The sequence below is a fragment of the Diorhabda sublineata genome, chromosome 7 (genome assembly GCF_026230105.1).
Source record: "Diorhabda sublineata isolate icDioSubl1.1 chromosome 7, icDioSubl1.1, whole genome shotgun sequence".
NCBI lineage: Eukaryota > Metazoa > Arthropoda > Insecta > Coleoptera > Chrysomelidae > Diorhabda > Diorhabda sublineata.
In genome coordinates, this window is record NC_079480.1 from 3,111,126 (window position 1) to 3,136,635 (window position 25,510).

A 25,510-nucleotide genomic window follows, 5' to 3' on the forward strand; every position below is an offset into this window, starting at 1 on the left:
AAATCACAAAAATCACAAAATAAATATTAATAATTGTCTACCTGGAGGTACAATCAACATTACTTTTTGCAAATAATTAATAAATTAATGTTGACATTGCAAATATCATTAAGTACATTATATTGTTCAATAAATAAAATGTTTATATAATTCTCTATTATTTATTTTCTTTCCTCGGTGTATTTGAAAAAGTTTTGGATGTTATGCGTCGTCTAAAAAATGTTGTGTACGCCGCGGCTAAAATACTACTACTTTGTTAGACTAGCACTTTGAGTCCTTGGCAACAAACAAAGTTATCGCAAATATCAAATACCGCTCCTTAGCTAAATACATAGCTCAAGTTGAAAATTGGCGGTTTTCATATTTTAATGTCATTGGATGGAGCTAGTGATTGCGCGTCGAACATTTAGTCACAAGATATGGATTTCAGCCAATCAGAAGCTGTAATTATCGGTTGGCCTCTCAACACCGCACGTTGTTGACAAAACTATTGCTCAGTCGGAAGCTTGTCAAGTATTCACACAGTTGAATCAGTAAAATTGGCCCTGACGAAGTATTGTGTTATGGATTCTATAATTAAAATGGCAGGCTTGAATCCTGAAGATTTTGTGTCAAATCTTATTGCAATAGATTTTATATTCCGATGGCGGTTATGCTCAAACTCGCAATGCAACCTTGAGCAATGCTTTATTACGTTTAGGAATAGAAAAAAATATTGTGATTACTAAAAAGTACCTGGAGATTTGTGATTCCTGTAACTAAAACTGCTAGGAGTGATTCTATGCCTTACGAAGCTCGTTTTTTGGACTATATCTTTTTAAACGACGTTTCGAAAGGTGACCCAGTCGTCACAGATTTACGTATGCTAGACCATAGAACAAATGGTACAATTTGGTATAAAATTGGTTTTGATGACGAGCTTCAAACGTTACTACAACGTTCCACGCCAATTAACATAATTGAACAAATAAATTACCGACAGAAATTGTATTGTATACAATATAGAAACTATTAGACTCGAGATTTTGAGTTTTCCAAGGATGATATTGTTTTCATTGGTTCAAAATAATTTTATATCTAGGAAAGGTAGACATCTGTTGGATTCTTTTCTACTGTTGATTGAATATGTTCGTAACCATTGAAGGTTTCAACAACAGTCTCAATCATACCTTCAGGTACCTCTGTGATGATATCGTCTACGTATTTTTTTAGGAAAGGAATATCGAATGGTAATCTTTCTACACACTCCAATAGCAGGTCATCGATTATGTAGCTCTGTTCGCGAAATGTGTAGTAGATCAGTTTGAACATTCGAAATGGGATCTACTGTCGATGAATGATAATTTCGTGGACTGAGTATTCATTTAGAAAAATAAAAAAGCATTCGAACTGTTTTTCAATATATTTCCAATAAATTAACTTTACAAAATATACGTTTTTTAATTATTAAAGGAATTGACTAAACTATATAAAAACGCGTTATAATCTACATATAAGTACTACTTGTTGAAGCATAAATTTTGATTTGAAGCATTTATTCCGAAGATTCCGTGTCACTGGTCTGTTATTTTAGGTTTTGGTAATAGGTTCAACTTTAACTTCCTGTTTCTTAGTCTCGAGATATCTCTGTTTATAAGTTCCTGAAGGGTCGTACTTCTCCTGCAAAGGATTCCAATATTCAGGTTTATTGTCAATTAAAAATCTCATCATATATTCAGACCCATCTTTCTGCTTTTCGCTGCATTTACTGCAATCGGTTGCAATGGCGTCAGGCATATTTTCTACAAAATCACAAACGGTAAACATTTCTCGTATTAATAGCTAATATTAATATTTACTCTTCAATTCCAATCCATCCGGAGTACATTTTCCTTTTTCCAAAAGACAATCTACATAATTTTTTAAAAGTCTATCGTTGTGTACGATTTCTTCTAGATTAACATTATCGTATTTTGTTGTGTACTTGGCTTTTTCGGTTACTGCAGCCAAAGTTAATCCAGCAAGGCATAAATTCATAACCAAAGAAAACATTCTCTGTAAATTAGAGTCTATTAATGATTGAATTGAAAGAAATAGATGGTTAAACCATCATAAAATGATACGCTATCTAATTATCTTTGACTTAATTCAATAATAAGGAAATTTATTGTTAAAGCGGCTTGTAACCAAATTTTATCCTGTCTGTGAGATGTCGGTTTTGAGAATAGTAAAGCATGGAGGATTTTGGCTTAAAAATTGAGAACCAAATTGAGTCAATGCGAATGTAACATTAACAAAACAAAAAAAGTCTGAGTGACGACAAAACGGATTGATGACAACCATGTAGGCAGTTGTGACCGTGCAGTATCCGCTTAAACAATTTTTATGGTGATCTCTAAATTATCAATTATCGAGCTACAAGAAAACGATCGTAGCTTCAAGTTATTCAAACACAACTGCAGTACTGAGTTAGTTAAAATACAAACACTGAACAAATTCAAGACAATCCTCTTTCGTTCCAGTTCAATTTATGCTTCATATGAATGGGATGTGTTAGTGTTGAATACCTCGAACGCAGCATATTTGACAGCTCGAACGCAAGTACGAGGTTGCCGCGAAAAAAAAAAGAAAAAGAAGAAGAACATTGACATCAATAAAAAACTGTAATTGCTAATAGTTCTGTTCATGATTTTTTAAAAAATTATTGTAAAAAATCTGTGCTATCAAATATATTAAATTTGTTACTTTTGAATACGTGAAATTCTCAAAATCTGCACGATCCCACAACAGGATGATATACAAAACAAAGGGAATGAAGCAATGATGACGAAGAAAAGTAAAATAAAATTCACTTCAAATAAAAAAGGTAAACGATGAGAATCCAAACTGAGGAAATGGATATTGAAATTTAATAATGATAACTAATGAATGTTTCGAAACTAAGTTGGAATTTCTGGAACCGTTGGTGGTATTCATACTGAACACACTATTTACACTATAATTACACCAACACTCACAATAACACTGTCTGACGCACGTTTCAATAACCAAGTTATCGTCTTCAGAGACTGAAGCTTTACCAGTTCACCTTCAGACAGTGTAATTGTTAGTGGTGGTTGCAAACAGCGTATTCAGTAGGTTTTGAAACTAAAGAGAACATACAAGAGAACAATAAGGATACAAGGATTAATTCCCGTCGTAAATTACACTCAGCACATGCACATTCCACGTGTAACCTACGTGTGGCGGAACCCATGTAGGTAAATTTTTTTTGTATTGACGACAAGACGACAAATTTTTCAAATTTGACTTTAAAAATGGCAGTCAAAGCGATAAATTATTATGAATATAATGCGAGAATGAAGTAGTAGATGTTATAAATACGATTTAATAAAGATTTCGAGAAAACATCAGAGCCAAGGAAAGCGTTAGGTAAAGAATAAAGTTGAAATGATGAAAAGCGAATAAATAAAACTAAAAAAATTACTACGCGATATTTCGAGGAAAAATTTAACTTCGTATGATTTAAAATACAACATTCAAAATGAAAATACGTATTAATCTTGGTATTTTATTGCAACAATCCCACAACAATCACATTCATTACCTAGTTGGCGATAATGTCGTTCGAATTTATATATTCGGGAGAAAAAAAAATTTAAACCATCACAGAAAAATCAACTTTAGGTTGAGAAACTTACGTTTTATTAAATAGAAATCACGTTAAAAAATTCGCAGAACAACTAAGTTTAATTTGATCCGTTTTACTTTTATATCAAAGAATCCATTCGATTATAATTTTTGTAAACAATGTCAAACGCATTTTTCGCACGAATTCTTCGATAAGTATAGAAAACTACTTTAATTGATTTAATAAAATATTTGTCCATGAACTGAAATAATAAAATATTTGTTTTTAAGCCGATGGAAATTACTTAGGTGAGGGATCAAAGATTATATGCCAAATGGGGAATAACAAATATTAAGATAAATAATAATAAGTTTCTATCGATTTTTTTATTTTCTACTTAAATGTGTCGATAGAAAAATCTAATACTAAATTGCCTTAACGATTCTCCGTAACTCAATTATTTTTTTGTCGTTTTTAAAATAATTTTTCAATTCAAACCCATTATTGATATATATATATATATACAAATGATAATGAAGTATCTATTGAACATATTACGTAAGTACGTTTATTCTAATGACAATTTTTCATAAAATGATCGATCAACTTAATTGTGACATAATTGAAATATTTCTAATTTTGAAAACTATTAAAAATTGAGTCCAAGGTACCATTTTGATATAGTAGTTTTACATTTTTCTTTCCCCATTTTATATTTCTTACGTTTTATATTAATAACTAAACAAGAAATAAGTACTTGAATCGATCTATAATATGAGTACACCATATAAATATACAGGGTGTTCCAGAACATGATAAAATTTTGATAAATTATCATGAATTTGAATTATTTATTGAAAATATTTAGATGAGGTATTAAAACACAATCTAATTAAACTGCATACTATCGAATATCGTGTTACTTACATAAGAAAAAAATTGATATGTAGAAAAATTTTCAACCTCAAATTTTTCAAAATAAAATTTTTTTCACGTCACACTACACCGTACTATTAGCAGAATGCACCTCAAGGTCTTTCCCAAAGTCATCTACCATAGGATTTATAAAAATCTGACTCAGTCATGTCAAAGATACGGCCCACGGGCCACTTCCGGCCCTTGTGGCGTTTCAATAAGGCCCGCGATCGCAATGTATTACAGAAAGGAGAATCATGTTTTTTAGAGCTTCTAGACTTCATTCGATTCCTCTACGACTGTTTTAAATACTCGTACTCTCATGTATGAAGATGTTTATAAGTAATTTCTAGGACAGCGCGTGTCCTAGGAAGACAGTATCGCCACCTCTTAGCAGCAAGCGGAAATATCCAATTAATTTTGTCCAGAACGATAGTATCTTCCGCAGGTTTCGAGTCTGGACTAGACAAAAAAAATTGAGGATGTGGGAAATAAGATAAAAAATCAAACATTTAAAATCATTTAGCACAGAAAACCAAAAAAAATTTGAATTAATCTTCTCAACCTCTGCAAAATTTCATTACGGAATTCAACAATCGTTTTGAAGACTTCCAATCAATTTTGAAGCTTTACAGTCATCAATTCATTCGCAATCGGACAGTATTTTAAAAGAAAAATTTAATGAGATTAACACTGTTACATTTTATACACAATATTTCAAAAGACTTACGAATGAACATCTCCAATCAATTCTTAAAATAACTACAACGAATATGATACCTGTGATCAATGAGCTTGTCAAAAACAAGAAGAGTCAGTGTCTTGTCGATCCAGCGATGTGTAAATGTCAACTTTATTGATTATAATAAGACATTTGATTAAGTGGTATACAAATAGAAGCCCTGAAACGAAAAAAACTTGCGATATACAAATAATAACCAAACGAACACGAATCAATGTACGGATTCAGTTCAAACTGAAGAATGCAAGAGTAAGATATCTTCACCAAAGGTGTCGAAAATTATGCCGGAGAAATAAAAGTTAACGGACTCCACCGAACAATCTGCGCTATGTAAATACAGTACTTAATGCCGAAAATATGCAAAATCTATAAAAATTGTTGAATAAAGTCGAGAATATGATCGTACACGTTAAGAAGATCAAATATTATGATTGCCACCCAAACTTAAACGCCTGATGAACCAGATTGTATGCGAAAGACGAAAGATTGGAAAGAGTCGAGAGGTATGACTCGAATAAATAAAAAATCAAAAACATTTATACATTAAAATATAAATAAAAATGTGCACGAGGTAAATTATATGGAATACTCACTTCTGTAAGTAAATAAACATAAATTTTTCATTAATTTTTTAACACGCGAAAAGAACATTTACAGTTATTGAAATAATACTAAGAAATAAAACGATAATTGATCTATTAAATATATTGTATAAATCCAATTATTATTCAAGAACGATAACAATCATCTCCAAGTGGATATATTAAAGTTTAAAACAATTGAATTGTTCATAGGTGCATGAACAACTGGACTTGGATCGAAATAAACTACCTATTTATTGTAATTATCCTTTATACGGTTTGTAATTGTAATTTATATGAATGGAGATGTTGTATTCCAACTAAATTATCTTGGAATAGTCATATACCATTTCCGTAATATTGGAGAGAAATAGATGTATTCGAAACTTCGATTTGGTCAACACGATCATGAACAATATGATTACTCTCACTCTAGTATATCTTGAGTGAATGTTATCGGCTGAGGGCTCTATCTCTTTTTAATTTAAACTCATAAATTAACCCTATAAGACTATCTATAATTATTTCTTATGAACGGCGTAATTGATATATTCCTGAGCCTTGCTATTCTTGTACATTTTCTGTCTTTATAAAGATAGTATAGAAATTTGTTGTATAACGCGTATTTCCTTGGAATAATTATAATTTATCTTATTTTTCTATGAGGTAGACCATCCAAACGACAAGCTTTTGTGGCCATGGTTATACTTATGTTCGCATTTATTAGAATTATGATGGGCAAATGAAAAGATTATATCGATTAATATCGTATCGATATATTCAAAGAATATCGATGTATGCAGCGTAAGAAATATCGATATATCGATATTTTTATTTCAGAGCGTTGAGTATTCAAAAATAAAAAACATTAATGCATTTTTTATTTTCGTCAGTTCTATTTATTATTTAAATGAAGTTTTATAAATTATATCTATTTATCTATCTACTAATATAGGATCCTTAGTTCCATTTCCAGATTTTAGTGATCTTGAATTTGTTGACATTTGCATTATAATGTTTTGTTTTCGAATGCGTCGCTAAATTTGTCGTATTTCCAAATGTTTTGCATAGGTTGCCACATAAATTGCAAGAAACAGGTTGATTGTTCCCATTTTTAATAAAAATATTCCACACTGTAGATATCTACTATATAAAAAAAAGTCGGGTTTCCACGGTTTTGCATTCGTTGGAAAGGTCTCGGACTCCGTGAGGTTTATAGCAAAGAAAATTCAGGAAAAAGTCGGGTTTTCCCTCCTGACGCTATAACTCCAGAACGCACGAACCGATTTCCACGGTTTGGCATTCGTTGGAAAGGTCTCGGGCTCCGTGAGGTTTATAGCAAAGAAAATTCAGGGAAAAGTCGGGTTTTCCTTCCTGACGCTATAACTCCAGAACGCACGATCCGATTTCCACGGTTTTGCATTCGTTGGAAAGGTCTCGGGCTCCGTGAGGTTTATAGCAAAGAAAATTCAGGGAAAAGTCGGGTTTTCCTTCCTGACGCTATAACTCCAGAACGCACGATCCGATTTCCACGGTTTTGCATTCGTTGGAAAGGTCTCGGGCTCCGTGAGGTTTATAGCAAAGAAAATTCAGGGAAAAGTCGGGTTTTCCTTCCTGACGCTATAACTCCAGAACGCACGATCCGATTTCCACGGTTTTGCATTCGTTGGAAAGGTCTCGGACTCCGTGAGGTTTATAGCAAAGAAAATTCAGGACAAAGTCGGGTTTTCCCTTCTGACGCTATAATTCCAGAACGCACGAACCGATTTCCACGGTTTTGCATTCGTTGGAAAGGTCTCGGACTCCGTGAGGTTTATAGCAAAGAAAATTCAGGAAAAATTTCAACAGAAAAGCGGAAAGCTTGCGCGTTGATGTAAACAATAATTTAATTAAATATGAGGACAGGTAAAATATTACAACAGTAAGTGAAATATGAAGTTAATATATAGTAAAATAAAATAAAGTTTTCTTAAAAAAATATCGAATTTGATACTCAAAAATTAATATCGAAAATCGATATTTCAAGATTTCAAAAATATCGATGATATTTATCGATTAATTTTTGAAGAAATATCGATATTTTGTGCCCTTCCCTATATTAGAGGTTTACTTTACGTTCGAAACTCGCTCAGTCGACTAATGAGAAATATCGGGGGTACGACTACTACCAAGAGGTATAGGAAAAGATAAATCAACCGATTAAAGAATACCTAGAGTGCAACGCAGAGCTGATCTTAGGCTGGCTGCAGTGCTGCAACTATCCGATGCGTCCAACATTTGCGCCAACATTCACCTTCCGACGTTGGTTGAACATAGAACTAAGGCTGGAACCATTCCTAAACTTACCTAAAGGAATGAAAACCTAGAAAGTTATAAACATCATACACCAGTTATACGTTCTTTTAAAATAAACTAGATGATACTAGAACATTTGGTTTTTCATACAACATACAAAAGAACAAGAAGTGTATGTAGTTGTACAACAAGTGTTGGCTCCAACTTCGTTCCAGCGTTGGCCAGTGTGGGAACCATACCAGTACATTTGCTAGCACTGGAACGAAGGAGAATATTCAAGAGAATACGTAGCGCGTAAGGCCGCCAAAATAACCGACAAAGAGTCCTGACTTTGAATTGAGCGCTTCTCAGCACATATCAAAGGTAAATTACAGGAAAGTCACAGGATCGCGGGAAGGTGAACTATCCCTTGTTCCAATTATTTTCTGGACACGGATACTTTGGACCTCACTTATTAAAACGAGGAAAAGTAGCTTCCGAGAAGATCTTTGGGATTATGATCACGGAAGAAGAGAACTTGAATTCCAAAACTGATTACGTAGAAACAATTCTACCAAACCACGTTAAGCAACAGCTGAAGAAGTCACAAAACGACGAATAAATAGATCAAACGCAAAACGAGCAGAGAACTGTTATTATGCGGAAGGTTAATGGGGGTCAAGAATGGAAACAGTGAAGAGTTTTAGCTTGAAGAGGGTTGTAGGGTTTTAGTAGATCGTACTGGCCCACACACCGTTGGTTCTCTCTCACTGATGAGCATTTTCCTTCTCTTTGTATTAAAACCAACAAAAGATGTTTTGAACGAGTGCCAGCAATTTTTGAAACGGAATGGAGCTGGTGGAATTCTGCAGAAAAAATTCAAAATACTTACAAGTGCGGGTATTATATTTCTTTTTCTACTAGTTATAAAAAAGTCTGCTAATCATGGTAAAAGACACTGCGCTGGAGGAAATTCTGAAGTGAGTTTTGTATTCTCGCTAATTCGGTGTATAAAATTAATTATAAAACCTGATTCCAAGCATTATTTTGAGGCAAATTGTATAGTCCGAACGCATAACTCTTGTCATAGGAGCTATTAAAAGGAAAGATCCATAATCCCTGATTAAAACATCTTAAATCTATAACACAAGTTTTATAAATACAAAGTTGTAAAGAAATTGGCGATACAAAACTATAAGGGGTTGTATCCACGTGTTTTCTTGTGAAGAGGCTTTTCATTAGATAAATACATACCTAGAATAAATGTACATAAAACAAATTTTTACATAAAATATTGGGTTCCATTGTTGGTCCGATATCATACGACTTATAACCTAACTGTGTATTATGTGGTTGTTTATTTCTATTGGAATAATGGATGATCCTGTCGGTATTATTTACGGATTGTAAATTATTAACATAACTATAATTTCTTCCCTAATACTCACAAAAACTAGATACGTGGTGTATCGATACATACCACCAAATTAGCTAGGAATAACTAGCTCTGCGAAATAGCTTTACTACTTAGACCTGCTCCTCTGTGTTCAATTTTTCGCCGCATTTGAGCCTGTAGTCTTTTTTCACACCATCCACGATGCATTTCTTTCACTGCAGTTCACCGTCGGCAACATCTGAGCTGGTGCAGACAACGGCAACAGGAGAGAAAAACTGACATAATATAGCTACGAATCAATTCACTCTAAGAAACCGTCATGGAAAGTTACGTGATATTGAAGTTGCTGTTAACATGTAAATGACTATTTAAACAATCATTTGAAAGAGCCTTATCCAAATGGACATTCATAACTCCATTTCAAAGAGGAACTTACGTTTAGATGTGAAGTTTTTCCACATTTTTTTTTCCTTAATGTCTTAACGTGGTCATCACGATCACTAAATTCTAATCCCGTGGAAAATATGTAGAAAATTATACAATTTCAAGTCTTATGTCACTGAGTAGAGAACTTCTAATACTTTGTGGGTTTATTAGTGATGTTTGAAGAACTTTTCTTTATTGTTGACCGAAAGAAGCCATTTCCATTCCATATGAACGAATTTCTCATTCAATTTTCAATAAATTAACTTTTTGTCGTTCGCATGAACAATATACATTGCGAATATAGTATACATAGTAATTTTATTAAATATACATCAAACTTTTACCAAAAGGAAGCAGTATATCATAAACTATCATTAGATCAATTAACAAAATTGTAATTTTCAAAATTATATACAATATCTTCCCATTGTTGAAATCAAATCTTTCGCGGTTGCATATCATATTTGGTACATTATTAAGCAAATATATTCACCATGAAATTGTGTTTGACTTTATCAGTTTTATTGTCAGTAATTTTGGTCGAAGCTGATGAAGGAAAGTACACCAGCAAATTTGACAATATTGATTATAAAGCCATTTTAGCAAGTGAAAGATTGTTGTTGAATTATTACAAATGCATGATGGACGAAGGACCTTGTACACCGGATGGAAAAGAATTGAAAAGTAAGATACATTTCTTATGGTGTATCAAATGTCATATCAGTAAGCTCTACCTATTTGTATTATCTCAACAAGAAATTTTCGATGCAAGGACTTTCTTCAAATCATCTGAGTTAAACTGGTCAGTCCTAAATCTAATTTTCTCATTATTTATGTATTCGTTGGATCATTTTTACTGTTTTCCCATCATACCCATACAGGCTTGTATAATATTTTCTTGTTATTTTTTCCGATTTTTTCTATGTTATTACTTTTTATAACTTTATTTCCTATGAAAACTATTTGTGCAGATTGAAAGTTGAGTATTCATACCTGACTATAAAGGCAGAAATAAAATTAGTCCAGTAAACAACGGTAAAAATATTGTATCACCTCAGAATTCCATCAAGTCGCATGGATTTTTCTATCTCTCATTGTCAAAATTCAAGAAAATAAAAGTTAAAGCATTTCGAAACTTAAAAAACATTTGTAGAATCAAAATAGAGATCTCATGATGTTCATTTAAGCAATGTATTTCAACAGCCATACCGGCTATTTTCGCCATGTTTGGAATACATTAAAACCTTTATTAAAAAGGAAACATTCAAAGGGTTGCAAAACGGTACCAGTTAACTTTGAAAAGTTCTATCTCTAAACCATTCAAACTTCTTGATTTTTTTATTTGTATTCAACTAAAGTGATTTGCAAATTTATATTGTTTAATTTCAAGTGGGGTGGCAGTATCAAATGACAATTTTTCTCCATGAAATATTTCTTCGCAATAACTTCCTTATTTTATGTAAAATCTTTTAACGTCTCCTTTGAATGGTTATTAAAATTCTTTGAAAAAGATCCAATACTTTTTTTTTCGCTAAAATTTACCGTATTCCACGTATTCAATTTTCAAAATCTTCGGTTCACTAAATAAATCCAAACTTTAATAAATCATAACTCGGTTTGTATTAGGTTTATAACGAAAAAAATATATTCTCTCTATATTTTTTTGAAAAATACATTTAACCTTCTCACATTTTTTTCGATGAACTAAGAAGTTTTTGAGGTATTTATGAAATAAAAATATACTTTTCTTGTCACATAAATTCAAAATTTCAAACACGAATAAGTCAAAAAGTATTAGTTTTTCCAGAAAACTCCATAGAATAATTTTTGCTTAGAATGCATTTTCTATCGATTTCTATGGTTAGTTTCAACGAAAAATTATCACCCCCTAGTTGGGGTGGTATTCACGGTATGGGGTAAATTTGGCTTTTTTGGGTATTTACTATCTATTGTTACCGTTGTTCACTGGACTAAATGCTTATCAATGAAGAAATGTCTTTATCTTAAATAAAGAGGCATCGAAATTTTATTCATATTTTTAAGAAATTTTCATTCAAAATTGAAAAAAATCACTCACAGGTCTTATTATAGAAACTCTGGTAACTGGTAGGTGTATTTGGATAAAAAATCATTTTGGTCTGTCACTTAAACTTTGTTGAAAAGGAGTATGAATTTTTTGAATTACACTTCAACACTTTTACTGATATTTTACAGAAGTTATTCCGGAAACATTGGAGACTGAATGTGGGAAGTGTACGGAAAAACAGAAGGCAGCCGCTAAAGAAATTATACATTTTATGGTAAACAACAAACTTGAGTTGTGGAAAAATTTATTGGAAAAATACGATCCCCAAGGTACTTATAGAGAAAAGTATCAAGATGAATGGAGAAAACAAGGATATCCTTTATAGACATAACAGTACTTTGTGGTTGAATTTGAAATAAAATTATTGGCATTGAATGTTTTGACTTGAGCTCTATCGTTATTTTTATTGCATAATTATTTTGTAAACAAAACTCCATATCGCAAGACGTTGATCATTTGGTCAATCTTCTGTCCTCCAGCGCCACAGATCGACGTTCTATACTGATCCGTGTGCACATAAAATCAGTGCACTTGTAGCTCACGAATGTTATAATATAAAATTTTGTTTCTAAACTTTCAATTTCTCATTTTGTAATAAGATTTAATATGCTAACTAAGATTATCGGTTTGATAGCGGATTAAAAATATTTTTGGCATCGTCGAGTTTTACCTATTCATTTTTTTACCCCCATAGTAATTAGCCACGCTTCGCCGTTGTGTCAGAGTATAACTAAATAAAGTATTCGAAATGTTTAATTTAAGTCAAATAATTTGGTCGAAGTTGATTTTTAATCATATTCTCAACGCAAATCGTAGATATTTCATTTTTGTATCAAGTTTATCTTTAATTATACAGTGCTTTTCAGATAAAAGTATCCACCTTTAATAACTTTTGTAATACTGGTATTTAGAAAAAATCCAAAAACACGTCAATTTATGTTGGAAGGGGCAAGCATTATGGCTTATTTAAACTTACTGGAAAAGCCACCCCCTCACCCCTAGCAGCATCCCCTTTATTTTTTTAAATTACTTTTCATATTTTTTATGTAAAATTTGGATACTCCTCTTTGAGCTGATTTCAAAAATGTATAATACTTGTAGGTTAAAGTGGTTAGTTTATGAGATAAACAATTTTTCTTTTAAGAGCACAAATTTTACTTATTATTTACTTTCACCTTATTTGCCTGTACTAAAATGGGTTGTACAACAGTACAAACTCTTTAATCTTTTTAACTGTGCTATTTATTATGAAGTTACAATAAGTGTTCAAAATGAGTACCATTCACTTCCATACAATGGTATAATCTATTTTGAAATGCCTCTCTGACATTGCTTAATACGGCTGGATTTAATTGTCGACATTCATTTTCTATCCTCTCTCGTAAATCATCCAGAGATTCTGGTTGGGTAGCATAAACTTTTGTTTTTAAATACCCCCATAAAAAGAAGTCTAGGGGTGTTAAATCCGGTGACCTAGATGGCCACTCCATCATCTGCCCCTTTCTACCTATCCAACGAGCGGGGAATGTTTCGTTTAAAAATTGTCGGACAGGCATATTATTATTGTTGTAATACGTGGGTCAACCCCTTCCCTGAGTAACTCAAGATATGATTCACCATTTAAATTTCCGTTGATGAAGAAAGGTCCGACAATGTGGTCACCTAGGATACCACACCAAACGTTTAACTTTTGGGGATGTTGTGTATGGAATTCACGCATAATATGTGGATCACTTTCAGCCCAATATCTACAATTATGCCTACTTACTAATCCATTTAATGACCATGAGCATTCATCAGAAAAGCAAATATTGTTTAACAATTGTGGATTGTTATTGATAATTGATTCGCAAAACTCTAGACGACGATCAAAATCATCTTCATTCAATTCGTGCACCAACTTAACTTTGTATGGGTGGTACTTGAATTTATGTAGAACTCGGAAAACTGTAGAAGATGAAACACCGATCGCTCTACTTATTGTTGACAACGATTGGGGTTGTTGAGCCTCTAAGCCGACTTGCCCTAAAATTGCCACTTGGATTGCTTCGTTATTTACGAGTCCCTCTCGCTTATGCACTTTATTGCAAACAGACCCTGTTGTGGTAAATTTCTCCATCAGTTGAATTACATACTTATGAGTTGCATGTCTTCCGTCGTGTAATTCGTTAAATATTCTAGCAGCAGCTCTTGCACAATTATTATTATGGTAGTATAAACCTACAATTTCAATTCTTTCTTGCAAAGAGTAAACCATTTCAGAGAAACAAAATAAATAATGTATCAAATTACACTATCAATAGTGACTACAAATTCTAGTTGACAATGTCAAACTTTAATAAAAACTAGAGTTTTTTGTTGTTTGGATTTTTTAAGTAGAATAAATAGCACAGTTAAAAAGATTAAAGAGTTTGAACTGTTGTACAACCCATTTTAGTACAGGCAAATAAGGTGAAAGTAAATAATAAGTAAAATTTGTGCTCTTAAAAGAAAAATTGTTTATCTCATAAACTAACCACTTTAACCTACAAGTATTATACATTTTTGAAATCATCTCAAAGAGGAGTATCCAAATTTTACATAAAAAATATGAAAAGTAATTTAAAAAAATAAAGGGGATGCTGCTAGGGGTGAGGGGGTGGCTTTTCCAGTAAGTTTAAATAAGCCATAATGCTTGCCCCTTCCAACATAAATTGACGTGTTTTTGGATTTTTTCTAAATACCAGTATTACAAAAGTTGGATTAAAGGTGGATACTTTTATCTGAAAAGCACTGTATATTTAACGCAATTTGTACCCTCATTACCCATTCATAGGGTTTGTGTTTAGTCATAACACTGTGTAATTATAAGTATGTGAAATCCTTATAAGTCAAAGCACATAAGATTCAATGCAATTTGTATGAATCATTAATTGTATTAATCAGAAAATTAACCTCGTTCTTAGACCTAGGTCATTTCATTGAAAATTGTATAAATAAATAAAATTAAACAAGTTTGCTTGTTAAAAAACTACATTTAATTATTAATATTCTATTTTGAATTAACTACTTATTTATTACGAAAGTCAAATTTCAACGGATTATTTACATTTTATTTTTACATGATGATAATTTTTGCAACCTATCTTTAAATTTATTACTGAACACACCTATGACTTGAAAAGACAGATTATTATGTTTACAAAAAATGGTCATAGTTTGACTTTCAAAAAAATCCGATAGATGTCGCTAGCTACACCGTCTGCTCTTTTTAAGTGTGGGACAAACTATTTCATGTTTTAGAGGTTGTCTTTTACGCAAATAAAATGTCATTTTCCATTGAAGACTGTCTCTAATGAAAATAAAAATATTTTTTTATGAAACTTCATAATAATAATATTTTGATGACATTAAATTATAACAGTATGAATCTTGAAGTATTGCAGAATTGACATAAGAGAGGATCAGCAATAGTCTTCTTATTCTGGCTCATTCTTTAATGCCTGAAATACTCAGTACGCACAGTATCTACTAGATCACTGTTATGACTTTTTACAAATTCCTTTCCTAGACTTTGTTCCAATATGTCGATTTATTAGTGGTGCATGTTTCGCTATGGTCTTTACTTAAAACCTGGTAGAACTTACAGTTTACTATCTCCGCACATGAACCAACCAACACATTTAACGACAGTATCGAACAATCCATTCACATTTACAATCCATTTTTAGTTAGATTTAGTCTCCTTTCTCAAGCAGCAAATGTTGCAGTACAAAAATATTCAGGGTCAGTAAAATGTTTTTGAACCGGTTTTCTCGTTAGTTGCTTCCAAAGAATTTATATGGATAATTGTTTTTCCTGTGGCACAGCCAGATCAATTTTGAATCCATGATGTGGAAACTAAATGCTACGATTGTAGTTTGACTATGAGAATAGATCGAAATGTCACATATCTAGGCTTCGTCGTAGTTTTTGAGTCATCTGTATATTGAAATATTGAGTGCAAGATCCCCGTTCCCAATATTTCTTTCTGTTATCATTTTTTTATCAGTGAATCATTGGAAAGATTCACTTTAGAAAGCACTTGAACTGAGGTGTTCAGTGAACTCAGAGCCTTCTGTCTATGATTACACCTAGGTATTTCACATGGTTCTTTGGGTGAATGGCGAGACCTCCGATCTTAAGTTCTATTGGGCCATGACGTTTCTTCCAAACTATCATCACAGCTTCTGTTTTCTCGGGAGTTATCTTAAGTCCAACTGACCTCATCCAAGCTTCTATTTCTTCCAGAGCATCATTACACCTTTCCATTAGAACTGGTTCTGTTTTGGCTTTGATCATGACTGCGAGATCATCTGCATAGGCCACTGTCGATACTCCTTCCATTAGTCCTAAGTTTAAAACCCTATCATAGATAATGTTCCACAGCAATGGGCCCATAACACTACCTTGTGGCACTCCAGCTGTAATGGGTACCACCTCATCCTCCTCTATACAGAGAGACCTACTAGAAAGATAACTGCTCACCATTCTTAGGATGTAAGGAGATATGTCCCTCCTCTCCAGTTCACCTATTATCTGCTGCCAGTCTGCTGTGTTAAACGCATTTTGAACATCCACTGTAACAAGTGCACACAATTGTCTATTTCTAAAGGTCTTCCGCAGCTTTTCTCTCACAAAGCTGCAAACACTTTCTATGGCATTTACTGTAGACATACCCTTTCGAAAACCAAATTACCTGTTGGAAAGATTTTGCTTGTGTTCAAGCTCTTTGCGTATCCTTTCTGATAGTAAGTGTTCTAGGAGTTTCCCTAAGGTGTCCAGTAAGCATAGGGGTCTAAAGGATGATGGGCTAGGCCCGTCCTTATTAGGTTTCCGTAGTTGTACCAGCCTTGCCATTTTCCAGCAAGTAGGGAAGAGGCCCTCTCTAAGAAGCCTGTTGAACATTTTCAGTAAGTATTCGGGTGCTAGTTTTACCACTAGGGGAAGCAAAAATAGAAGATTTTAATGGCAGGGATTTAAATTATTGCGCATTTCGATAACGTAGATGCTATTAAAATAGCAAAGTCTTTTGAAAATAGCAAGCGTGCACATGGACATTAAGTATAATTTATTGAAGATGTTATTAACAGCAAATAAATTGATATTGAATATAATTTAAGCAATGAAAATATTGCAGACTTGTTCACTAAGAGGATTTTTCATGGAAAAAATTTGTCAAACGAAAATTTATATAAATTTAATTCAAATTAGATTGTACTGTGAGTTAATTGTGTTGTGTGATTCGATTTCACTATCAATTGAGAAGGATGTTATGGAAGGTAACCTTAATCTAACATTTAGTACATCCAAAAAAAAACTATACAGATTATGATTCCTTTGAATTTGAAAAGAAAATTATACTTTTGAGCATTTCATCGCACCAGATCAACTAATAATATTGTTTCTCTGGTAGCAATTACAAGCTTGCTATTCAGTGGACGTCAGTGGACGTCTAAGACGTAGTTAATATTTATTTCCACTGACAAGTACCTGTTCTCTTTCTTTCTCAGCATGAGAGTTTATTATCAGTAGCAGTAACACAAGGATATCGACAATTGTTCGAAAAAAATTATAAGCAACAAGCTTGAGGAAGTTGTTATAAAATTTTTGATCATTTATCAATGTATCAACTTTTTGTTGGGTATAGGAAAAAATTTGTTGTTTGATTCCATAATTTCATTAATATTCTTGTCAGTACTACAACCAAATCGTGGTATTTAGGAAAAATTGAATATTTGAAACGACTAAATTGAAATGAATCAAAATGAATTCATGGCAACGTGATAAAATGAAAGCAGCCCGTGGGATCTGATTTCAGTATAATGTTGTACCTGATTGGTTGTCTTCAATATCCAAATTAATTGATTTTATTGGATTTCTATCACAACAAACAAAAAATTCTCAAATAAATAGCAATTGCCTCTACTTTCTTATCAATCATTCATTGTGAAGAATAGTTTTCAAGTTTAACTTGTATCTGAATATCAAAATTTGTTGGATTTATTGAATAAAAATTAGAGTCTATGTGCGTCAGTCTATCTTTTTTTATTATTACTAATTTAACAGTCCCGGCATATTGTATAGTTGAAAATTATTTCATTTACGTTAAATAATTACCATGAAGTAATTACTTTTACTACGGTTTTGCAATCTCTTTTTTCTTCTAATAACTCAGGAATCTAATTATACATTAATTAAAACTGACAACAAAGGATTGAGAATTTATATTCATATAATGCATAATAATTATATCCAATGATTGAATTATAATAAAAAAGTAAATCGATAGCCTCCTACTTACTGCAAGTTCTTTATATATAAAAATATAAATACTCCCTTTTCATTGAAAACGAAGTCATATCGCAAAATGAAAACAATTCTGTTTATTTTCATCGCTGCAACAGGAGTTTTCGTTTGTGCTGAAAAATATACTACTAAATACGATAATGTTGATATTGATACTATAATCAAAAGTGATAGATTGCTGTTAAATTACGTTAATTGTCTTTTGGATCGAGGAAAATGTACACCTGACGGCTTGGAGTTGAAAAGTGAGTACTTTTTTTTTTATACAATTAACATGTTTGTCTACTAATACTACAGTCAAATAAATTGAGAAAATGAATCAGAGTAAAATTTTATGGTACAACAGGATATTTTCAACAGAAAAGTTACAACAATGTAGTTGGTTTTTTAATGACATCAGATAGTCATAACAAGATAAATAATTATAATACAAGTTATTTAATTTATTCGTAGTAAACCCCTAAAAAAATCAACGAGCTCTTAAACCAAAAATCACTAGATTTATCACCATAATTGAAACTTTCAAGAACTAGAAATGTGCGAAAAATCATTGAAGATGCAATCAGCTGATCTAATCGACCTTTGATAGGTTGTTAAACCAAAAATTACTAGATTTATCACCATAATTGAAACTTTCAAGAACTAGAAATGTGCGAAAAATCATTGAAGATGCAATCAGCTGATCTAATCGACATTTGATAGGTTGTTAAACCAAAAATTACTAGATTTATCACCATAATTGAAACTTTCAAGAACTAGAAATGTGCGAAAAATTATTGAAGCTACAATCAGCTGATCTAATCGACATTTGATAGGTTGTTAAACCAAAAATTACTAGATTTATCACCATAATTGAAACTTTCAAGAACTAGAAATGTGCGAAAAATCTTTGAAGCTACAATCAGCTGATCTAATCGACATTTGATACGTTGTTAAACCAAAAATCACTAGATTTATCACCATAATTGAAACTTTCAGTAGCTAGAAATGTGCGAAAAATCATTGAAGCTACAATCAGCTGATCTAATCGACATTTGATAGGTTGTTAAACCAAAAATCACTAGATTTATCACTTAAATTGAAACTTTCAAGAACTAGAAATGTGCGAAAAATCATTGAAGCTACAATCAGCTGATCTAATCGACATTTGATAGGTTGTTAAACCAAAAATCACTAGATTTATCACTTAAATTGAAACTTTCAAGAACTAGAAATGTGCGAAAAATCATTGAAGCTACAATCAGCTGATCTAATCGACATTTGATAGGTTGTTAAACCAATAATCACTAGATTTATCACCATAATTGAAACTTTCAGTAGCTAGAAATGTGCGAAAAATCATTGAAGCTACAATCAGCTGATCTAATCGACATTTGATAGGTTGTTAAACCAAAAATCACTAGATTTATCACTGAAATTGAAACTTTCAAGAACTAGAAATGTGCGAAAAATCATTGAAGCTACAATCAGCTGATCTAATCGACATTTGATAGGTTGTTAAACCAAAAATCACTAGATTTATCACCATAATTGAAACTTTCAGTAGCTAGAAATGTGCGAAAAATCATTGAAGATGCAATCAACTAATCTAATCGACATTTGATACGTTGTTAAACCAAAAATTACTAGATTTATCACCATAATTGAAACTTTCAAGAACTAGAAATGTGCGAAAAATCATTGAAGCTACAATCAGCTGATCTAATCGACATTTGATAGGTTGTTAAACCAAAAATCACTAGATTTATCACCATAATTGAAACTTTCAGTAGCTAGAAATGTGCGAAAAATCATTGAAGATGCAATCAACTAATCTAATCGACATTTGATACGTTGTTAAACCAAAAATCACTAGATTTATCACCATAATTGAAACTTTCAGTAGCTAGAAATGTGCGAAAAATCATTGAAGATGCAATCAACTAATCTAATCGACATTTGATACGTTGTTAAACCAAAAATTACTAGATTTATCACCATAATTGAAACTTTCAAGAACTAGAAATGTGCGAAAAATCATTGAAGCTACAATCAGCTGATCTAATCGACATTTGATAGGTTGTTAAACCAAAAATCACTAGATTTATCACCATAATTGAAACTTTCAAGAACTAGAAATGTGCGAAAAATCATTGAAGCTACAATCAGCTGATCTAATCGACATTTGATAGGTTGTTAAACCAAAAATCACTAGATTTATCACCATAATTGAAACTTTCAGTAGCTAGAAATGTGCGAAAAATCATTGAAGATGCAATCAACTAATCTAATCGACATTTGATACGTTGTTAAACCAAAAATTACTAGATTTATCACCATAATTGAAACTTTCAAGAACTAGAAATGTGCGAAAAATCATTGAAGCTACAATCAGCTGATCTAATCGACATTTGATAGGTTGTTAAACCAATAATCACTAGATTTATCACCATAATTGAAACTTTCAGTAGCTAGAAATGTGCGAAAAATCATTGAAGTTACAATCAGCTAATCTAATCGACATTTGATAGGTTGTTAAACCAAAAATTACTAGATTTATCACCATAATTGAAACTTTCAAGAACTAGAAATGTGCGAAAAATTATTGAAGCTACAATCAGCTGATCTAATCGACATTTGATAGGTTGTTAAACCAATAATCACTAGATTTATCACTGAAATTGAAACTTTCAAGAACTAGAAATGTGCGAAAAATCATTGAAGCTACAATCAGCTGATCTAATCGACATTTGATAGGTTGTTAAACCAAAAATCACTAGATTTATCACTGAAATTGAAACTTTCAAGAACTAGAAATGTGCGAAAAATCATTGAAGCTACAATCAGCTGATCTAATCGACATTTGATAGGTTGTTAAACCAATAATCACTAGATTTATCACTGAAATTGAAACTTTCAAGAACTAGAAATGTGCGAAAAATCATTGAAGCTACAATCAGCTAATCTAATCGACATTTGATAGGTTGTTAAACCAAAAATCACTAGATTTATCACTGAAATTGAAACTTTCAAGAACTAGAAATGTGCGAAAAATCATTGAAGCTACAATCAGCTGATCTAATCGACATTTGATAGGTTGTTAAACCAAAAATCACTAGATTTATCACTGAAATTGAAACTTTCAAGAACTAGAAATGTGCGAAAAATCATTGAAGCTACAATCAGCTAATCTAATCGACATTTGATAGGTTGTTAAACCAAAAATCACTAGATTTATCACTGAAATTGAAACTTTCAAGAACTAGAAATGTGCGAAAAATCATTGAAGCTACAATCAGCTAATCTAATCGACATTTGATAGGTTGTTAAACCAAAAATCACTAGATTTATCACTGAAATTGAAACTTTCAAGAACTAGAAATGTGCGAAAAATCATTGAAGCTACAATCAGCTAATCTAATCGACATTTGATAGGTTGTTAAACCAAAAATCACTAGATTTATCACTGAAATTGAAACTTTCAAGAACTAGAAATGTGCGAAAAATCATTGAAGCTACAATCAGCTAATCTAATCGACATTTGATAGGTTGTTAAACCAAAAATCACTAGATTTATCACTGAAATTGAAACTTTCAAGAACTAGAAATGTGCGAAAAATCATTGAAGCTACAATCAGCTAATCTAATCGACATTTGATAGGTTGTTAAACCAAAAATCACTAGATTTATCACTGAAATTGAAACTTTCAAGAACTAGAAATGTGCGAAAAATCATTGAAGCTACAATCAGCTAATCTAATCGACATTTGATAGGTTGTTAAACCAAAAATCACTAGATTTATCACTGAAATTGAAACTTTCAAGAACTAGAAATGTGCGAAAAATCATTGAAGCTACAATCAGCTAATCTAATCGACATTTGATAGGTTGTTAAACCAAAAATCACTAGATTTATCACTGAAATTGAAACTTTCAAGAACTAGAAATGTGCGAAAAATCATTGAAGCTACAATCAGCTAATCTAATCGACATTTGATAGGTTGTTAAACCAAAAATCACTAGATTTATCACTGAAATTGAAACTTTCAAGAACTAGAAATGTGCGAAAAATCATTGAAGCTACAATCAGCTAATCTAATCGACATTTGATAGGTTGTTAAACCAAAAATTACTAGATTTATCACTGAAATTGAAACTTTCAAGAACTAGAAATGTGCGAAAAATCATTGAAGCTACAATCAGCTAATCTAATCGACATTTGATAGGTTGTTAAACCAAAAATTACTAGATTTATCACTGAATTTGAAACTTTCAAGAACTAGAAATGTGCGAAAAATCATTGAAGCTACAATCAGCTAATCTAATCGACATTTGATAGGTTGTTAAACCAAAAATTACTAGATTTATCACTGAAATTGAAACTTTCAAGAACTAGAAATGTGCGAAAAATCATTGAAGCTACAATCAGCTAATCTAATCGACATTTGATAGGTTGTTAAACCAAAAATTACTAGATTTATCACTGAAATTGAAACTTTCAAGAACTAGAAATGTGCGAAAAATCATTGAAGCTACAATCAGCTAATCTAATCGACATTTGATAGGTTGTTAAACCAAAAATTACTAGATTTATCACTGAATTTGAAACTTTCAAGAACTAGAAATGTGCGAAAAATCATTGAAGCTACAATCAGCTAATCTAATCGACATTTGATAGGTTGTTAAACCAAAAATCACTAGATTTATCACTGAAATTGAAACTTTCAAGAACTAGAAATGTGCGAAAAATCATTGAAGCTACAATCAGCTAATCTAATCGACATTTGATAGGTTGTTAAACCAAAAATCACTAGATTTATCACTGAAATTGAAACTTTCAAGAACTAGAAATGTGCGAAAAATCATTGAAGCTACAATCAGCTAATCTAATCGACATTTGATAGGTTGTTAAACCAAAAATTACTAGATTTATCACTGAAATTGAAACTTTCAAGAACTAGAAATGTGCGAAAAATCATTGAAGCTACAATCAGCTAATCTAATCGACATTTGATAGGTTGTTAAACCAAAAATTACTAGATTTATCACTGAATTTGAAACTTTCAAGAACTAGAAATGTGCGAAAAATCATTGAAGCTACAATCAGCTAATCTAATCGACATTTGATAGGTTGTTAAACCAAAAATCACTAGATTTATCACTGAAATTGAAACTTTCAAGAACTAGAAATGTGCGAAAAATCATTGAAGCTACAATCAGCTAATCTAATCGACATTTGATAGGTTGTTAAACCAAAAATTACTAGATTTATCACTGAAATTGAAACTTTCAAGAACTAGAAATGTGCGAAAAATCATTGAAGCTACAATCAGCTAATCTAATCGACATTTGATAGGTTGTTAAACCAAAAATCACTAGATTTATCACTGAAATTGAAACTTTCAAGAACTAGAAATGTGCGAAAAATCATTGAAGCTACAATCAGCTAATCTAATCGACATTTGATAGGTTGTTAAACCAAAAATCACTAGATTTATCACTGAAATTGAAACTTTCAAGAACTAGAAATGTGCGAAAAATCATTGAAGCTACAATCAGCTAATCTAATCGACATTTGATAGGTTGTTAAACCAAAAATTACTAGATTTATCACTGAAATTGAAACTTTCAAGAACTAGAAATGTGCGAAAAATCATTGAAGCTACAATCAGCTAATCTAATCGACATTTGATAGGTTGTTAAACCAAAAATTACTAGATTTATCACTGAATTTGAAACTTTCAAGAACTAGAAATGTGCGAAAAATCATTGAAGCTACAATCAGCTAATCTAATCGACATTTGATAGGTTGTTAAACCAAAAATCACTAGATTTATCACTGAAATTGAAACTTTCAAGAACTAGAAATGTGCGAAAAATCATTGAAGCTACAATCAGCTAATCTAATCGACATTTGATAGGTTGTTAAACCAAAAATTACTAGATTTATCACTGAAATTGAAACTTTCAAGAACTAGAAATGTGCGAAAAATCATTGAAGCTACAATCAGCTAATCTAATCGACATTTGATAGGTTGTTAAACCAAAAATCACTAGATTTATCACCATAATTGAAACTTTCAAGTCATTGAAGCTACAATTAGCTGATCTGCTGCATGATTCCCGAGAGTAATTTTGCGTTCATGGTGCTCACTAATTTTCACAAGATTCGATTAAATGGTTCGTCGCGGAACCAATGGATAAATTGATAAGCTCATCTGTCAAAACCATAATACTTCTGGTTTGTAGATATCGTCTGCATATTTCCAGACCTCACATTATCAGATATTTTCACCCCTGATTATACAAACTTGAGTTTTAAAATCACTTGCAATCACGGTTTCAATTTAAAGTGGGTTATACAAAACTTTTTTCATCGAATATAACTTCAAAAAAGTGTGGGTTCATAGTCATTAAAGTTTGCAGCGACATTTCGGCTTCGGAAAGGATATTTAATGACTAAAAAAAAATCTACCGACTGTATTCGCGAAAATTATGAAGTGTGTGACATCTGTTAATTTTATTTTAAACTTCAATAGAGGTGAACAACAAACCCAGAATACGAACTAAGTTTGTTGTTTTATAAGCAAATGTTATTCGAAATTTTAGTCTAAATAGTGAAATTATAAACCCGTTTAAAGCGCTTTTCTAGAATAAAAACCAACACACATGTACTAGTTATTTAAATCCTATTCTATTGGCGAATAAAACTCTCTAATTCTATTTCCAATCTTTAACTACTTACATCATTCTGATTAATTGTTATCTAATAAGGCCTCGAAGTTAGACCTGACGTCTGTAGACACAAACTCTTAATGATTTTTGAATTTGTCTCTTTCTTGGCCTCATAATACTAAATATCTCGCTTTAAAAACCGCTTTACATTCTCTTAATTATCTGCTTCTGACACTAATATATTCCACGATGTTAAAATGGGTAAGTTCAATTTAATATAACTGTAAACTTGAAAAAAATAAAGAGAATCCTACCAAAATCACTCTTACATCTTGTTTACCGCAATAGAAGCCAATTTCAGTGCAATCTAATGACACAGAAACTTATTTCGTGATAGAGTGACTCAGTCTCGTGAATTACGCCTAGTGGGAACACACCATTACATTGCATTGCACGTAGCCTTGCACTGTATTAGTCGACTTAAACGCAATATTAAGTT

General features: G+C 31.8%; 3 protein-coding genes across 8 annotated transcripts in view; 2 read left to right on the forward strand and 1 right to left on the reverse strand.

Moving 5' to 3' along the window:
* Positions 1-1,387: 1,387 nt before the first annotated feature.
* LOC130446776 (ejaculatory bulb-specific protein 3-like) lies at positions 1,388-25,127 on the reverse strand. Of its 6 annotated transcripts, XM_056783232.1 has the most exons (5): positions 5,861-6,068; positions 3,681-3,872; positions 1,839-2,034; positions 1,721-1,781; positions 1,394-1,659 (listed from the first exon to the last, which is right to left on the reverse strand). In XM_056783232.1, the coding sequence occupies exons 3-5, from the start codon at positions 2,029-2,031 to the stop codon at positions 1,554-1,556; spliced, it is 360 nt and encodes a 119-aa protein (XP_056639210.1). In that variant the 5' UTR covers positions 2,032-2,034; positions 3,681-3,872; positions 5,861-6,068; the 3' UTR covers positions 1,394-1,553. The 6 variants fall into 6 exon arrangements, with proteins under 6 accessions (XP_056639211.1, XP_056639210.1, XP_056639207.1 ...); XM_056783233.1 differs by lacking the exon at positions 3,681-3,872 and having other exon boundaries at positions 1,388-1,659; XM_056783229.1 differs by having other exon boundaries at positions 1,394-1,781.
* LOC130446778 (ejaculatory bulb-specific protein 3-like) lies at positions 10,395-12,418 on the forward strand. The gene is made up of 2 exons (XM_056783235.1): positions 10,395-10,628; positions 12,159-12,418. The coding sequence occupies exons 1-2, from the start codon at positions 10,439-10,441 to the stop codon at positions 12,353-12,355; spliced, it is 387 nt and encodes a 128-aa protein (XP_056639213.1). The 5' UTR covers positions 10,395-10,438; the 3' UTR covers positions 12,356-12,418.
* LOC130446838 (uncharacterized) overlaps positions 18,414-25,510 on the forward strand; it is a 28,603-nt gene continuing 21,506 nt past the window's right edge. Inside the window, exon 1 of the mRNA XM_056783325.1 lies at positions 18,414-18,602. Coding sequence (XP_056639303.1) covers positions 18,419-18,602 — 184 coding nt within the window. The 5' untranslated portion in view covers positions 18,414-18,418. The remainder of the gene's footprint in view (positions 18,603-25,510) is intronic.

Excerpts from the sequence above, each read along its gene's own strand:
- LOC130446776 (XM_056783231.1), bottom strand. The coding sequence starts at position 2,031 with ATGTTTTCTTTGGTTATGAATTTATGCCTTGCTGGATTAACTTTGGCT. Across the intron at positions 1,782-1,838 it reads GGATGGATTGGAATTGAAGA|AAAATATGCCTGACGCCATT; the intron begins GTAAATATTAAT and ends GTGATTTTGTAG.
- LOC130446778 (XM_056783235.1), top strand. The coding sequence starts at position 10,439 with ATGAAATTGTGTTTGACTTTATCAGTTTTATTGTCAGTAATTTTGGTC. Across the intron at positions 10,629-12,158 it reads GGATGGAAAAGAATTGAAAA|AAGTTATTCCGGAAACATTG; the intron begins GTAAGATACATT and ends GATATTTTACAG.